At 37.7% G+C, this 17736-nt stretch overlaps 1 protein-coding gene across 1 annotated transcript in view; it reads right to left on the bottom strand.

Moving 5' to 3' along the window:
* The window catches only part of KDM4C (lysine demethylase 4C), a 397677-nt gene that overhangs the window by 265464 nt on the left and 114477 nt on the right, over positions 1-17736 (bottom strand). Inside the window, exon 7 of the mRNA XM_060199547.1 lies at positions 3426-3529. Coding sequence (XP_060055530.1) covers positions 3426-3529 — 104 coding nt within the window. The remainder of the gene's footprint in view (positions 1-3425; positions 3530-17736) is intronic.

Genomic DNA, 17736 nt, shown 5'->3' with positions numbered 1-17736 from the left:
GCTGGAGAGATAGCATAGTGGTTATACTAAAAAGACTTTAAAGCTTCAGGCTTTGAGGTCCCAGATTCAATCTCTAGCATGGCCATAAACCAGAGCTGAGCAGTACTGGGGGAAGGAAGGGGCAGGAAGGAAGATATAACAATATATCAATTAATAGTAATACTTATATAACTTAAAGAAATATATTTACATATGTATGTATACATGTTTATGTAGGAGTTTTGATATTCACATGGATGTCTATAATTAAAATAATGACGAAATTCATCAGATGACTAAAAACAAACAAAAAAAAACCCTGGTAGTATAGAATGGCTTATCAGTGTTAAACATAGTACCAGTTACATCATCCTGAGCCATATGAGAACAGTCTGATTTCTTCCATGGTTTCAATGAAATTACTAATTATTAATTGTGCTTAGAAACAATGTTTTCTCTCTCTTTATCTCTCTCTCTCTTTCTTAATCTACTATTTGATAAGACAGAGGGAATTTAAGAAGAGATAAGAGGATAGGGAGAAAGAGATCAGATACCCATAACACTGCTTCATCATTCCTGAAGCTTTCCTCCTGAAGGCAGGGACTAGGGGATTGGACCTGGATCCTTGCTATGGTAATATGTGCACTCAACCCAATGTAGCCCCAATAAGTTCTGAAACTATGCATTTTCTAATACTCTGTGAGGAAACAGAAATCTCTATGCTTGCCTGTTTCTAGTCCTATAAAGGTAGGAGAAGAGGGCAAGAACCCTGCCACTGAGATAACTAGACTACTTCAGTACTCATATATAATTATTCTCTTCTCTACCAAAAAAAAAAACTTGGTCTGTGTTTAAATAGAATTATAAACTATATAGCTCTGTATGATTTCTAGAAATAGTTCAGTATTCAGCCCCATTTAGCTAAGACTTAACACTAATTTATTCTTTCTGTGTAATAAACTGACTTCAAAGTACAGGAACAGAAATAAACAAGTTCACTTTAAAGACTAAATAATGCATATTCCAATTCCATATCATGGAAGAAGCTGGAAAGATAGTACTTGTAATCTAAAAGCAGACACTATGAATTTATTAGACATATCTTCCTTTTTTTTTTAATTTTCCATTTATTTCATATGAAGTAAAGAGAGAAGATTGCACAGAAGAGAATCCAAGTACTTCAGCAATGGGGCACCAGGAATAGAAAGGGGACCTCAAGCATGCAATTCGCATACTGTACTGTTGGGCCATTTGCATGGCTGTCAAATATTACATACATACACATACACACACACATATATGAAAGTAACAATTAGCAAAGGTAAAGACTGTCAACACAGCAGCAGATGAATACCTAAACAGAAAAGACTGAACTGATAAAGCAGAATGTTTTACTATGTAACACTGACAGTGGAATGTCTTCATACGGATAATTTCTTTTTCATATCCACACTAAGGAGGAATATTACAGGTTCACATCAGCTGTTACTCAACAGGTAAGCCACTTAGTTGATAAAATATAGTAGTACCAATCTCCAGCTAGCAGAAGGACTATTTTTAATTTTATATTTATTACTTAGAGCACTTTTCAGCTCTGGCTTGTGATGATGCAGGGAATTAAAACTGGAATTTTGGAGCCTCAGGCAGGAAAGTCTTTTTGTGTGAGCACTATGCAATCTTTCCTGACCCTATTAAAGAATTAAATGGGAAAGTCCTTGTAAAGTATGCATTTTTCACAATTCTAAAATTAAATAAAATTTTTTCAGTATGTGATAATGGTTACCATCCTACTAAGTGACTAAAATCTGAGTGATCTCATTCCCAACTGCAGGAAAGTGGAATATGTTTTAATTCGCAGGTATGAATAAACCAGTGGTGAAAACACCCTCATGGTAAAAGGCAAGTATGTCCCTTATATGATTGGTACAAGCACAAATTATGAGCAAAAAGAAACCACCTCAAGTTGGAGAATGATTCTTGGTCTTTGCAAATAGTCTACTTAGAACAAAGTCAAAGGCTGTGAGGGGAACACTCTAAAGAGTCTGTGATTAAGAAGAGGTAAAGACTTAGTTTTAAACGAATAGCTTTGGAGGTAGGAAAAAAAAAAAGCAATTCTGTGAAGAAATGTCAAATAAAATTGAGGGAAGTGGAGCTGTTTTTTAATGTTTCTGCAAGCAGCTAAGTACTTAATCCCCTCCAACTGAGAGAAAACTTTTATTTATATGGTCAAATGCTTTTTTCATTTGAACTTCTTCATATAAAAATACTTATGCACCGAGAGTCAGGTGGTAGCGCAGCAGGTTAAGCACACGTGGCACAAAGCACAAAAACCAGAGTAAGGATCCCGGTTCAAGCCCCTGGCTCCCCACCTGCAGGGGAGTTGCTTCACAGGCAGTGAAGCAGGTCTTCACGTGTCTATCTTCCTCTCCCCCTCTCTGTCTTACCCCACTCTCCATTTCTCTCTGTCCTATCCAACAACAACAACATCAATAACAACAATAACTACAACAATAAAACAACAAGGGCAACAAAAGGAAATAAATATGAAAAAAAACACTTATGCACCAAGAAAAAAAAAAAACTCTAACCTAGTAACTACTCATAAACAAACAAGGATTCAGCTTATAGATGAATCTTATAGAATTTAATCTTCAAAAGAAGCAATATCTGATTATTAAATCATCAGGAAATTTTATTACTAATGAAATATCAATTACAACATATCTGAATATGTTCAGAAGCAAGATACAGGTACCACAGTAATTGACTTAGTCAAGCAAATGGCTAATAACAAATTCTCTAAGTGCTTTTTTAAAAAACAGATCATATGCACATAAAGAATTTTTCTCATTTAAAGGGCTTGAATGTAGAAGTGTTGTTGCTTTGAAAAATGTAGTAAATTTCTTTTTTTCTGTACAACTAAACTATAATATAAAAGCACAATGTTTCTAGTAAATGCATCCTGAAATAACAGTCTCTAAATTAGTATTTTCATTAAATTCAAAATATAAATCTGAATTTTTCTACTTAGTTGTTTGTTTATTGCTTCATAGTTGTTGTTGGGGCTCACAGCCAGCAGTACAGGTCCACAGCTCCCAGCAGCCATTTTTTACAGACCCTATTCCCACCCCCACTGCTGTATTTGATAGGACAAAGAAACTGAGATAGGAGAGTAAGGAAGAGAGAGAGATAGACATCTGCAGACCTGTTTCACACCTCTTGAAGTGCCAAGCTGCAGGTAGGGAACAGGGGCTTGAACTCCAGTCCTTGCATAGTTCCTTATGCATGGTACTATGTGCACTTAGCTGGGTGCACCACTGTCCGACTTCCTGAATCTGAATTTTTCTACTCACTTTCTAAAAGACCTACAGAGGTTAAATTAGGTTTGTCTTATTTACAGATTCTACAGATGTAAATGGATTCATTAAAGAGTACTGTTAAAATACCTTGTCAAAGGGAATACCATATTTCTTCAATACTGAAGGAGAGATCAGCGTCATCTTGTGGCGAAGAAATGCATCACACCCTTGAGAACTGCTTGGGAAAAACCCTAGATGTAAACAAACAAAAAAATACAAGCACTAATGTGTTAGTTAAGATAAAAATCTCAAATAATTTTTAAACCAATAGTCTAGTATTCTTATATAAGGAAATATAGATCAACTTCACTATCAGAAATCCCTTGTACTAAATATTTGAGGGAAATTTTTACAAAATTAGAGAATATGAATTTCTATAACCAACGACTGGCTTACTCTATAGAATAGAATATCTACCTTTCATGTTATATTAGATTAATAAACCTTACAAATATCTACCTTTCATACCATATTATATTTAAAAACCTTACAAAATTTGAATGGTTGGAAGTATTAAGAGAAATTGGAGAGCTAACTATTCATCTAAATAAATGATTCTTCTTTGAAGACTCCTAGAAATGATAATTCCAGCAACACTTGTCCCAGTATTTGCCATACAGTAGATTACAGCATTTTCCCATCTTCTTTGTATCTTTATCATCAATTTTAAATAGCTAACTGCTATTAATTTCCTGAACCACCTCCCAAAACAGCAATGTTCAGTACTTGAAAACTTATCCCTCCAGGTTGTCTTGAAATAGCATTTTTAAGAAGGCTTTGAAATGAGGAAGATAAACACACAGCAACCCTTTCACTCAACAGTATATTATGCATCCAACCACTCCTTTTTCTCTACTACTTGCTTCAATTCTGCAGTCCTGTCTGAGGTCGTCTATCATTAAAGTGGTAACCAAACTAGAAAGAAATGAACACATTTGTGCACAGTACCTCACGCTCCTCATAAGAGATGTCCAGGGAGTTGGGCTGTAGTGCAGCGGGTTAAGCGCAAAGCACAAAGACCGGCATAAGGATCCCGGTTCAAACCCCGGCTCCCCACCTGCAGGGGAGTCGCTTCACAGGCGGTGAAGCAGGTCTTCAGGTGTCTTATCTTTCTCTCCTCCTCTCTGTCTTCCCCTCCTCTCTCCATTTCTCTCTGTCCTATCCAACAATGACAACAACAATAATAACTACAACAATAAAACAACAAGGGCAACAAAAGGGAATAAATAAATAATTAAAATAAAATAAAATAAAATAAAGAGATGTCCTGTTGGTATGCTTCTAATTCTGCTTCTAAAAACCCCTTCTGTTTCATTGGTTTAATCCCCCCTGCTTCACACTGTATTCTATTTACATAACCACTGTTAACTAAGCACTGCCCTGCCTGCAGGGCATTAGTTTAATCCCCACTGGCTCATGATGTCTTTTTGCTCCACCCCCTCTCATAGTACACCCTGATTTGCACCAGTCACTTTTCGCTCCACCCTCTCTACGTCACATCCTGTTTCCACCCTACTTGGCAAGTATATATATAAGGACAGGATTGTGATTATAGTTAGTTTAGATGGCTTAAATTGTGCTGCGTTCCACATGAATAAAGAGATACTGCGTACAGCTCAGCCATGAGTCTCTGGTCGTCTGTCTCCTGCCCACAAAGCTAGCCAGGCAATGTCCTAAGTGCACAGCAGGCAAACAGCAAATACACAACACAATGGAACAATTTAATAATACAATTCAAAGAGATCTATGACACTTTTTAAATCTGCAACTTTGTTGAACACTAAATGAATTAAGTTTCAAATTAAAATCAATGAATAAAGAGGAGTCTATATAATTTTCTTTTGATATGGATTTGTAATCAGAACCGACTATGACCCACATAGTCAACGACTGCCACCTCTCCAGATTCAAAGGAGATCTCGAAACTTTACATCAGGCTCAACCTGACGCTGTTGACTGGCTACGGAAGAAGGGCAAATGCTAGAAGAAGAAGAAAAGAATCAGAACCTGAATAATGTGGTGATTGGTCATAAGTTAAATTGGAAAACCTGAAAACCACTGAAGGAAGGTAATTTGAAGCATACTAAGAACTTCACGTTGGTTCAGACATTGTATGTACAAGTTATTGCAATCATTTCACATCATTGGAAAACACCTCATAAACTGCACAAATTTTAAAGAAAGCATGTATCTCTTTTTATTTTTTATTATCTTTATTTGTTTATTGGATAGAGACAGCCAGAAATAAAGATGGAAGGGGGCGCTAGGGAGAGAGAGAAACAAACACACACCTGTAGCACTGCTTTACCACTCATGAAACTTGCCCCCTACCACCACCTGCAGGTGGGTCTGGGGACTCAAACTCCTTGTGCATTGTAACATATACTCAACCAGGTGTGCCACAACCCAGCCCCCAGAAAGCATGTATCTCAAAATGAATTTCATCTCATGTACATGAGTACATGTATCATATTAACCTTACTCCTACCTGTGAAGTATTTTGTTCAAAATAACTAGATCATTAAATAAAAACTAATAGTATTTTAGTTAGTTGGCTTTTGTTTGCTTCTACCAGAGCAGTGCTTTTAACTTTGGCTATTAATGGTACTAAAATCAAATCTAGGATTTCTGGGGCAGGTAAGTGGTGTACCTGATTGGACTTGGGTTCAAATCTCCACTCACCTGCAGGCAGTTGCTCCACAAGCAGTGAAGCAGGTCTGCAGGTATCCACCTTTCTCCCTCTCTATATCCTCTCCCTTCTCAATTTCTCTCCATCCTATCAAATAAAATTGAAAGACAAGAAAAGAAGAAGAAGAACAACAACAACAACCAGGAAATGAGGGTTCGTAGTGCCTGCACAGAGAGCCCTGGAGGCAATTAAAAAAGGTTTTAAGGAGTCAGGAGGTAGTCAGGAGGCATGTTAACCATATGTGATGTGAAGCACAAGGACCGGCGTAAAGATCCTGGTTTGAGCCCCCAGCTCCCTACCTGCAGGGGAGTTGCTTCATAGGCGGTGAAGCAAGTCTGCAGGTGTCTATCTTTCTTTCCCCTCTCTGTCTTCCCCTCCTCTCTCCATTTCTCTCTGTCCTATCCAACAACAATGACATCAGTAACAATAACTACAACAACAATAAAAAAACAAGGGCAACAAAAGGGAAAATAAATAAATAAATAAAATTTTTAAATCTAATCTAGGACTACTTATACCCAAGTCTTATTCACTAACATTGCACTATCTTCCCAGTCCAAGAATGGTAGTATTTTAACACTTTTGGAACTACTAGACAAATATTAGTGAATTTAATAATAATAAAAGAACTGTCTTGAAGTAAATTGTAATGTAATAACAAAAACCATTTTTGCAAGGAAAAAATAACCCTATCAGATTTTTTTAATATTTATTTATTCCCTTTTGTTGTAGTTATTATTGATGTTGTTGGAGAGGAAATGGAGAGAGGAGGTTCCGGAAGACAGAGGGGGAGAGAAAGACACCTGCAGATCTGCTTCACCGCCTGTGAAGCAACTCCCCTGCAGGTGGGGACCCAGGGGGTCAAACAGGAATCCTTATGCTGGTCCTTGAGCTTTGTGGCACCTGAACCTAGCCCACTGCACTACCACCTGACTCCTCCCATCAGGTTTTTGAGTCTCCAGATAAGAAGAAATCTGTTATGTATTAAATTTTTTGTACAAGATTTCTCTGAAAGATGTTTTTCAAAATTAGTTATTTCTATTGTAACACTTTTTTGATGTTTTTTCTTCAAAGTCTTAAATAACTTATTTGAAAGAAGTCCTTTCAAAATTTTTTCACAATTTAATGTAACTACTAATACATTTAACAAAGCTTTCAAATTTACCAACTCAAACAATAAGACAGTCCATTTTTATGCAATCTTGAAATCGAAGTTCTCATAGAAAACACAGAGAGAGGGAGAGAAGCACAATAAGGAAGCAGTTTTAAACTCTCTCTTTGATCATCTATTAAATGAAAATAGCAGCTAGCCATGCATGGTCACAGCATCTCACAGATACTTAATAATATGCCAAATGTAAAGCACGCAGAATAAACCAGACATCCTACTTTGACCATGTTAATTCACTTGGTTATATTTTTTAAGATTTTATTTATTTATTAATGAGAAAGATAGGAGAGAGAAAGAGCCAGACATCACTCTGGTACATGTGCTAACAGGGATTGAACTCACGCTTGAGAGTCCAATGCTTTTACCCACTGTGCCACTTCCTGGACCACTTCACTTGGTTATTTTTAAGTAAAAGCAAATATATAAGGGAAGCAAACTCCAAAATCCAAATAAGTGTAGAATAGTAGGGTTTTGCTCTCTTTAGAATAGGGATATTTTGGTGGAAGCATTGGAAAGGCAGACTACTGTGAAGTGCTAACTATACCATGAAGCTTTGTATAAACCTTGGCCAAGTCCCTGTTACAGGTTCTTAACACACACATTTAAATAAGCACAAACTTTTCCCTCTCCTGTACTATTCCCACCACACACAGTGCATGCATGCAACCTTTTACTTGGTAGAAAAATACCAGCCAAGTTTTAGACCAAAAACTTGTTTCCATTTTTTTCACCTTGTTCACATGAAAAAGATAACAAAAGAAAATAACACTTATGGGGGGGTCGGGCAGTAGCACAGCAGGTTAAGGGCATGTGGCGAGAAGCGCAAGGACTGGCATAAGGATCCTGGTTTGAGCCCCCAGCTCCCCACCTGCAGGGGAGTCCCTTCACAGGTGGTGAAGCAGGTCTGCAAGTGTCTATCTTTCTCTTGCCCTCTCTGTCTTCCCCTGCTCTCTCCATTTCTCTCTCTCCTATCCAACAACAACTACATCAATAACAACAGTAATAAAAATAACCACAACAATAATTTTAAAAAGTTAAAAAAAAAAACAAAAACACTGTAAAGAACCTGGAGTTTATCCTCCAAACATGACTTCAACACTCAAAGAGTAACATGATCTCTCAGTGCCTTCATATTCCCTTCTGTGCAACTAAGATACTATCATTACCTTCTTGAGTTCTCTTCCCCAAACACCCTTGTGCCTATCCATTCACTCAAAGTCACTCTGATCGTTTTCATATTTTGACTACACAAGGATTACAGGGCTACAGATAGTACTTCAAGACTGTGCTGAGACAGGAGAAACAGTATGCCCTTTCCATGGGAGCCCGGTTCAAGTTTGAATATAGTACTACATGTCAGATGTTATAATGCTGGGTAAAGTTCCAGTGTTGTGATCTATCTATCTATCTAACTATCTACCTATCTACCTATCTACCTATCTATCTATTATCTAAAAAAGCAGTCAATTTTTTGTCTATTTATATGAAAAAGTAGCCCAGAGTCATGAAATCCTATATTTTTTTTTTAAGAAAGGAGACATTAACAAAACCATAGGATAAGAGGGGTACAGGTCCACGCAATTCCCACCACCCGATCTCCTATATCCTATATTTCATGCCTAGTGAGTCAGTGTTCCATGAACCTGGCCTAAGTGATGGGTTCATAAGAGGGCATGTAACTCAGTTTGATCAAGGAGACTGGACTTTGAAACTCTGACTGGCAAGTATAAGAAGGAAACTATCCTTTTGACTATTGAAATTTTTAGACTGGTTGTAAAGCTGGGGCCTGAGAGCTCTGGAGAATTTTCTTTTTAAAAAAATTTCTTTATTGGGGGATTAATGTTTTACAGTCACCAGTAAATACAATCTTTTTTACATAAATAATATTTCCGAATTTTCCACATAACAATACAGCCCCCACTAGGTCCTCCTCTGTCATCCTTTTCCAGGACCTGATCCCTTCCCACCCCCCCAAACCCCCCATCACAGTCTTTTACTATGATGCTTTAAATGTTTTAATTTTGGTGCTTTAAATGTTTAAATGTTTGGTGCTTTAAACTTTAAATGTTCTGCCCACCAACTTTAAATGGACAAAAAAAACTGGCCCATTATATAATGCACTATGTTCAGATGGATTGTCGGGAGCCATAATGACACTGCACATCACACCCCTAAGATGGTGCCGGCCACGTGGTAGCTAAACCAGTAAAGTGGTAAACAACTTTGCGGAAGTTGGACGATCCAACTGAACAGACTGTGTGCTGTACACGTGAACTGTTTTATGATTGGTAGAAGGCTGCATGATCTATGAATGCTGCATGCTTGCTTAATGCCCATTGGCATTCTTTACTCTTTGTGGTGACTCCTAGAGCTGTTTCCCTACCATTAGTATTGGTGAAAACAGAAACATGTAAGAGTTGAGTGAATCCTGCAATGTGATAATTTTCTCTTCAGTACTGAATGATTAATTGTTCCATGAATGATAGAAAAGTGCACAGAGGTCAGCTGTACATTACACATATAATGTTGGCACTTTTAAGAAGGGGTATGGGTAGAAATAGGCAGATTTCTCTCCACATAAAGTAGCTCATAAGGTGTGTGTATGTGATAATTAATAAACATGTTAAGAAATATTATGTTGGCCTGAAACATGGCTCAGTGGTTGAACACATATTGTTGCATGCATGCGGCCCCTGGGTTCAATTCCTGACATTGCATGAAACCAAGAAAGACAAAGCAAATGCATATAGAACTGAGTAAATCACTGCTTCTCTCTTGTACATTTAACAAAATCATCAAATGAGTAGATCTAAAAGCTATATCTCTATTTTTCTACAGAAGCACATTATCCCTTATCTATTTCTGTATTTCTTACCAGTCATTTGTATGGTTGTTATACTTTTTTTTTTTAGGCCTATATAAGTCATATAAACATTTCAAAAACCATTTAAGAAATTCCGTCAAAGTATACCTGGGTATGACGTTTTCTTTCTTTTTCTTTTCTTTTTTTTCCTCCAGGGCTATTGCTGGGACTTGGTGCCTGCACTATGAATACACTGCTCCTAGAGACTATTTTTTTCGTTTTTTTGTTGCTCTTGTTATTTATTGTTGTTGTTGTTATTATTGTTGCTGTCATTGGACAGGACAGACAGAAATGGAAAGAGGAGGGAAAGACACACAGAGAGGGGGAGAGAATGATAGAGACACTTGCTGACCTGCTTCACCTCTTATGAAGTGACCCCCTTGCAAGTAGGGAGCCGGGGTCTCGAACCGGGATCCCTGAGCTGGTCCATGTGCTTTGCGCCATGTGCGCTTAACCTGCTGCACTACCACCCAGCCCCCTGAAATTTTCTTAATAAAAATCTGTTGGTTTGATCTTTTCAGTTTTCCTTCCTCCATTCTTTACTTTGTTTCTTCTCTAAGTGATTAATCAGTAAAAAGTTCACACAATTAAATGATTATATGCCCATAAAAGATGTTACTAAACTGTAATTAAAACAGTATTTTTCAAAAACCTGAATCTTGCAAGTTTTCTAACAATATGTATCTGTTATATAAGATTAGGATTAAAATATACATATATATAAAATTTTACACCCTGGTGTAAAATTGTGTGTGTGTGTGTGTGTGTGTGTGTGTGTGTGTGTGTGTATTAGAAAACATGTAAGCAGTTGATAGCTTAAGAATAGTTTCATCTCAAATCAAATAATATTGCATCCACGGATCGTAACCTAATCAATGCAATGAGTGCCACCCCAGCATGCTTCACTTCAGACTGTGTCCAGAGACTTCAGGTGTGGAATGACAACCCTTCAGCTTCATGACTCAGGTGAGACCTTTCCTTTCATAGTGTAATCTAATTCCATTCCAGGTGGTCCACTCCCCAATAAAGTCCCCAAACCTAGATATAGTTCAGGTCCCCTGAGACAGAGCATATGTTCACACGTGCCCATAAAGTAGGGGAAAATAAATACCTGAAAGCAGAAGTACACAAGAGCCTGCAGGGAATACCCTCAACACTTCATCTGCACTATTCCAGCCTTTAGGTCCATGATTGTTCAACAATTTGTTTGGCTTTGTATGTTAACTCTCTTTTCAGCCACCAGGTTCCAGATGCTAGCACTATGCCGACCAGACTTCCCTGAAATGAAGACCCCACCAATGTGTCCTGGAGCTCTGCTTCCCCAGAGTCCCACCCTACTAGGGAAAGAGAGAGGCAGACTGGGAGTATGGATCGACCAGTCAATAGCCATGTTCAGCGAGGAAGCAATTACAGAAGGCAGACCTTCTACCTTCTGCAACCCACAACGACCCTGGGTCCATGCTCCCAGAGGGATAGAGAATGGGAAAGCTATCAGGGGAGAGGATGGGATATGGAGATCGGGTGGTGGGAATTGTGTGGACCTGTACCCCTCTTATCCTATGGTTTTGTTAATGTCTCCTTTCTTAAAAAAAAAAAAATTAAAAAGCACGAAAATAGAACTAGAAAAAAAAAAAAAGAATAGTTTCATCAACATAAATTCTATTTCTCAAACAAAATTTTTTTCCCTGAACTGGGAGGTAGATCATGCTATACATGAAGCTTTGCATTTGAGCTCTGACACCACTTGAGAGTACCAGGGCACTTGGTAAAGCTAGGTAGCTGATGAAAGGTCTTCCTCTCCCTCTCCCCTTCTCCCTCCTCCCCTCTCTTGCCCTCTCCCCCCTCCCTCCTCCCTTCCCACCCTCTCCATCTCTCTCCCCGTCTAACATGAAACAAATGAAAATAGTTGACTCAGAGCATAAATTTTAATGATTATATTTACTGTAGTAAAATGAAATCATAGTAAAATCGCCTGTTTACATATGCAGTTTAGCCAGTTTTGACAAATGTATATAGTGGTGTCATCACCATCATTATTAAGATACATAGGTCCAATGGGCTGATAATTTTTTTGTGCTGACTGCAATTAATTTTTCCATCATCACTCAACCCCACCCTCCCCACTCTGAACTATTAATCTGATTTCTGTCCATTAAAGTTACACCTTTTCTATGATATCAAACTTTGTCTCACGTTTTTTATTGCTTAGGCTAATGCTTCTTAGGTATGGCCATTTTTGTATTGAACACAGGTCATTTTCTGGGAATAATGACACATGTTCCTTTAAAGAGCTTAAGAGATCTATGTTCCCTTTTGCTAGAAGTCCTGAAAATAATTTGTTAGTTTCTGCAAAGGTGCTCTTGGATGCTTTCAAGACTTTCAGATTTTGGGAGCAGGTGTGCCTTATCACTCTTATATCCTAATATGCTGTTTGATTGGTTAGAAATCTTCCATAGACTAACAGTTTTTGCTTCATTGCTATTGTATAATACCTATAAAAAGAAAGCCAAATATAGTAGACTTTATTTGCTAAGAAATTGGCAGCTAACATTTTCCTTTTTGTATATATTATAAACAAATGGAGATTCAATAGATCAGACTACTGGGAAGTCTAATATAACATTACACTGTTCATTCCTTTTTTGAAATTTGTAATTGTGGGGTCAGGAGTTGTCACACCTGGTTAAGCGCACACATTATGGTGAACAAGGGCCTGGTTTCAAGGCCCTGGTCCCCACCTGCAGGGAAAAGCTTCATGAGTGGTGAAGTGGCTGCAGGTGTCTCTCTATCTCTCCCTCTTTACTTCTCCCTTCCCTCTCAATTTCTGTCTATATCCAATAGTAAATCAAAGATTTATAAAAAAGAAAGAAAAACTATTTAAAAAAGGAATTGCAACCACAAGAGTTAACTCTTTTTAAGATTTATTTATATAGTGAAAGATAGACAACAGACAGCGGGCTGGTTGGTAGCGCAGCAGATTAAGCACACAAGGGGCAAAGGACAAGGACCGACATAAGGATAGACAGACAGACAGACAGACAGGAAGAATATAGATAGATAGATAGATAGATAGACAGACAGACAGACAGACAGACAGGAGCCAAACTACTACTCCTGCCATATGTAGTGGCAGGTATTGAACAAAGATTAACTCTGGGGGCTCACATATGCAAACTATGCAGTCTACCTAGTGAGTCACCTCTCTAGCTGCATCTTTTTCTCCCTCCTATCTCCTCTTTATCTTTGTTTTTCTCTTCTCTTTTTCTCGCTCTCTCTTTTATTTTTTTTGTTTTTGATGGTGGACAAGGATATTTGTGTACTAGCCTCTGTAGGGAGGGAGTGGGTAAGGAGGGGACTGAGTGCCCTCTAGCAGTCAAGAATTCATTCTTGGGGGGTAAGAAATCACATTTTATGAGAGGAATGTCTCTACTATCTTTGCTACTTCAGGAAGAAGAAAGCAGAAATGGCATGATACTAAGCCCTCAGCAGCCTTGGTGAGGATTCATTTACTCTATGGGTTGTCATGAAGGTGTTTCTTCTCCCACTGTCTTCATTTATTGGAGTGGTATAATACTCAAGTCTCTCTTTCACAGAGGTGACAGTTTGTGGACTAAATGGAATGACATATATAGATAAATCTCACCATAAAGTGTTAGGTACTGAACTTGAATTCAGCAAACATTATATTTCTTGCTGTTCCTGGAGACACATGGGTCTCACTTAAAGACCTGGAGTGTTTCCGGAAATAGAAAACTCTCTTTGTCATCTTGGCTGCCTCTATACCCAGCTTTCTTCAAGACTCCCAGGAGACATGTCTTAGGGTATCTGTGTGGAACAGGCTCTTTCTCATCTGTTCTTCTGTAAAAATGAAAGAAGTAGGTGGCGGATAGTAGCGCAGCAGGTTAAGCGCATGTGGTGTGAAGCATAAGGACCGACATAAGGATCCCGGTTCAAGCCCCCGGCTCCCTACCTGCAGGGGAGTCGCTTCACAAGCAGTAAAGCAGGTCTGCAGGTGTCTGTCTTTCTCTCCCCCTCTTTGTCTTCCCCTCCTCTCTCCATTTCTCTCTGTCCTAACAATGATGACATCAACAACAATAATAATAACTACAACAACAATTAAAAAACAAGGGCAACAAAAGGGAAAATAAATAAATAAATATTAAGAAAAAAAAACAGAGGGAGTCAAGATGTTATTTCACAAGGCTGCTCCTGTGGAGCTTTTTTAGCTTTCGGTTTGAGTTTTCATCATTAACTCTGGTTCAGACTCTGCATTCAGTCTATTCCAAGTGATTTAATCTCCAGACAGACTAATTGACATTCTTTGTAACATCTGTCTGGTCAAGAGTTTGGAGGGGCCCACATTTAGGGGTCTTTTCATTTTCAGATCCTAGTCAGTGATAGGAATGGGTAGACCAAGTGTAATCCTGGGGGGTGCTTTGGTTGCTTTGTAGTACATGAGTACATGGACTAGTCAGTTTGTCTCACATCAACAGGAAACCAGAGGATCTAGAAAATTCTCCACACAATTTAACAAGTATATGGGCCATTACATATGCCTTTTCACTGAATTTCTGAGACCACTTTGTTTCCATTTGCTTTTTCTATTCTAGACTTGTCACAGAGACCACACAAGTGCACAGATCACTTAGGACTCCCTAGGCCAAGAACTCTATAGACTAATACAGGTCAGTCATATCAAACTAAGATTTTCCTACCTTAGTTGCCACCCTGTTGCATCACAGAACTTATTTCCTTCCATAAAAGCTCCTCCCCCTTGGAAGCTGACATTTGCTTCCTGAATTCTTCCTCCACATTTTCTGATATTACTTCTAAGAACTGTCTTTAGCCTCACATTCAAAGTATACTAGTTTGTGACACCAAAAGCATTTGCCATCACTTGCAGCTGAGAGGTGGCATACCAAATAAAGTCTTTCACTAGAAAGCACAAGGTCCTGAATCAGAACATACCAATATCACATGTGCCAGAGTGATGCATTCATAAATAAATAAGTAAATAAATACTTTTGAATAAGTAAATAAATAAAAATAAGGGGGCTACCATGCCCAGTATACCACACACATTACTATGGGCAAGGACCCAGATTAAAGTCCCCAGTGCCCTCCATTTGGGGAGAAGGAGCCTTCACAAGAAGTAGAATAGTGCTGCATATGTCTCTCTCTATCCCTCTCCCCCTCTTCTGTCTCTCTCTTTGTCTCTATAAGAAAAAAGAAAGGAAGGGGAACACAAAGCAGAACTTGGACTGGGTTTGTTGTATTACATTAAAGTAAAATACTCTGGAGGGGGCAGAGGGTGCAGTTTCAGGACACAGAGGAAGACCTAGGCAGGGAGTTAGAATATCTTTCAAAAAACTGAGAAATTTTACACATGTACCAACAACTGTATTTATCATCAACTGAAAACTATAAATTCCCCAATAATAAATAAATAAATGGAAACAATGCCACAAGGAGCTATGAAGTTAATGGAGGCACAGAGTCCTAGCAATTAATTAGTTAATTAAATAATTAATGTTGAAATTACCAAATTAAACGAAAAAGGCTTTAATCCCAACAGACCTGTACTGTACCACTAAAAAAGAGTTCTTTAAGCAGAAAGAAAATGACCTCAGAAACATGAAAATACAGATAGAAGTTAAAAATAGATGAAGTGTAACTAAGTATAAGTAGAAATAAATTTGTTATATAAAACAGCTGAAGAGATAGTACAGTGACTTACAAAGCAGACTTACATGTCTAAGGCTTGCAGGTCCCAGGTTCACTCTATGCCACCATCAAAATCCAGAGTTGAGCAAATTATACTAGTTTGGTATATGATATGTATTGTCCAGGATCTAAAGTCCTACTAGGAACATGGTTTTAAATAAAATATTCAATATATTTAAACATAGTAGTATATGTGAAATCAAATTGTGTGGGAATGAAGTACAGGGATTGATTCACCAATAGGAATGCAACTCTGCTATAGTAAGATGAAAATAAACATAACTGATACCGTAGACATTGATCTCCATGCCTAAGGCATGAGTTAAGCATGAAGACAGAGGATATATCACTGGATTTCTTGGGATTTTTTTTAAGGCTTGAGGGGGTTTAAAATTGATTGTTTATAGTTAGAAGTATTTTATTTATTAGCTTTTCCAAAATTGGCATTTTAATATAATATTTTCAGACCATCAGCTAAATGAATGCTATGGGTAATAATGTATTTATCATTTTGAGAGCTGATAAAAGTACATTTTCCAATTTCAAGATAGGGGTATGAGAACAGGTCAATTTAGAATCTGTTCATTAAATTAAAGTGACTTGTAATTTATTGCTACTCTTCAGGTCTCTTGACAACAGTGCTTCATAATCTCTTTTGGATCAAACGTCTAGAAGAATTTAATTAAGGCTTTCCAGAAATCCACATATGGACACAATTTTGAATATAATTTTTGATAGTACACAGATTTCCTGAATCCTACCCACAGACATTGTCCGTCTCCAAGAACAGGGATCCCTGCAAATAAGCCTAAAGCTCTCTGTTCCACAGACTCAAATTAAAGATAGCCTGTCACTTAAATATATATACATCCCTCAAAATAACTACTGAAGAAAAGATGAATTAAACTATTTCTCTTTTATTTCTAGATAGACACAGAGAGAGAGAAAGAGAAAGGGAGGAAGGAGAGAGAGAGAGAGAGAGAGAGAGAGAGCGCACAAAGGAGACTACAGTATCAAAGCTTCCACCAGTGAAGTGAGGGCCAGGCTTGAACACAAAAACAAACTCATTCTTACAAAGGAATAGTTAAAGACTGGCAAAATAGCTCACCTGGAGAAGGTGAGCTATTTTGCCAGTCTTTAACTATTCCTTTGTAAGAATGAGTTTGTTTTTTTTAATATTTATTTAATATTTATTAAATATTTATTAATATTTATTTAATATTTATTTATTTACTTACTTATTCCCTTTTGTTGCCCTTGTTGTTTTACTGTTGTAGTTATTGTTGTTGTTGTTGGATAGAAATGAGAGCCCAGAAATCAGCCCCACACTTATAGTCAACTAATTTTTTGGCAAAGGTACCCAAAATATCAAATAGAAAAAGGACATATTCAACAAATGGTGTTGGGAAAAATGGGTTGAAATATACAGAAGAATAAATCTGACCCACCAAAATTCATCATATAGTGCTGAGGAGATAGCATAATGACTGTGCAAAAAGCATTTTATATACTTGAGGCCATGTTAAATTCCTGGCACCACAATTAGCCAGAGGTGAGCAGGGCTCTGGTAAGATAGACAGAAAGACAAACAGACATAGACAAACAAATCAAATTTTGTCATATACAAAAATTAATTTAGAATGAATCAAAGCTGTAGAAGTCAGATTAGAAGACATGGACAGAACTCTATTCCATTTAGGTTTTTGTAACATCTTCATTGAATTTAAACCAACTGGAAGGAAAACAAAACAAAAATAGACCAAAGTGACTCCATCAAACTGAAAAGCTCTACACAGCAAAGGGGATCACTACCATAACAAAGAGAACCCCGCCCCCATGAAATTGGAGTGCAGCCTAGAATGTTCCTAGATGTGACCAAGGACTATAAGCTCAGACTGACAGAAACTCAGAGGTATACAGGTTCCTGTGTTAAATATGAATATATATGGAT

This window comes from Erinaceus europaeus, chromosome 10, assembly GCF_950295315.1.
Source record: "Erinaceus europaeus chromosome 10, mEriEur2.1, whole genome shotgun sequence".
Taxonomy (NCBI): domain Eukaryota; kingdom Metazoa; phylum Chordata; class Mammalia; order Eulipotyphla; family Erinaceidae; genus Erinaceus; species Erinaceus europaeus.
This window is presented reverse-complemented; position numbering and strand designations above follow the sequence as displayed.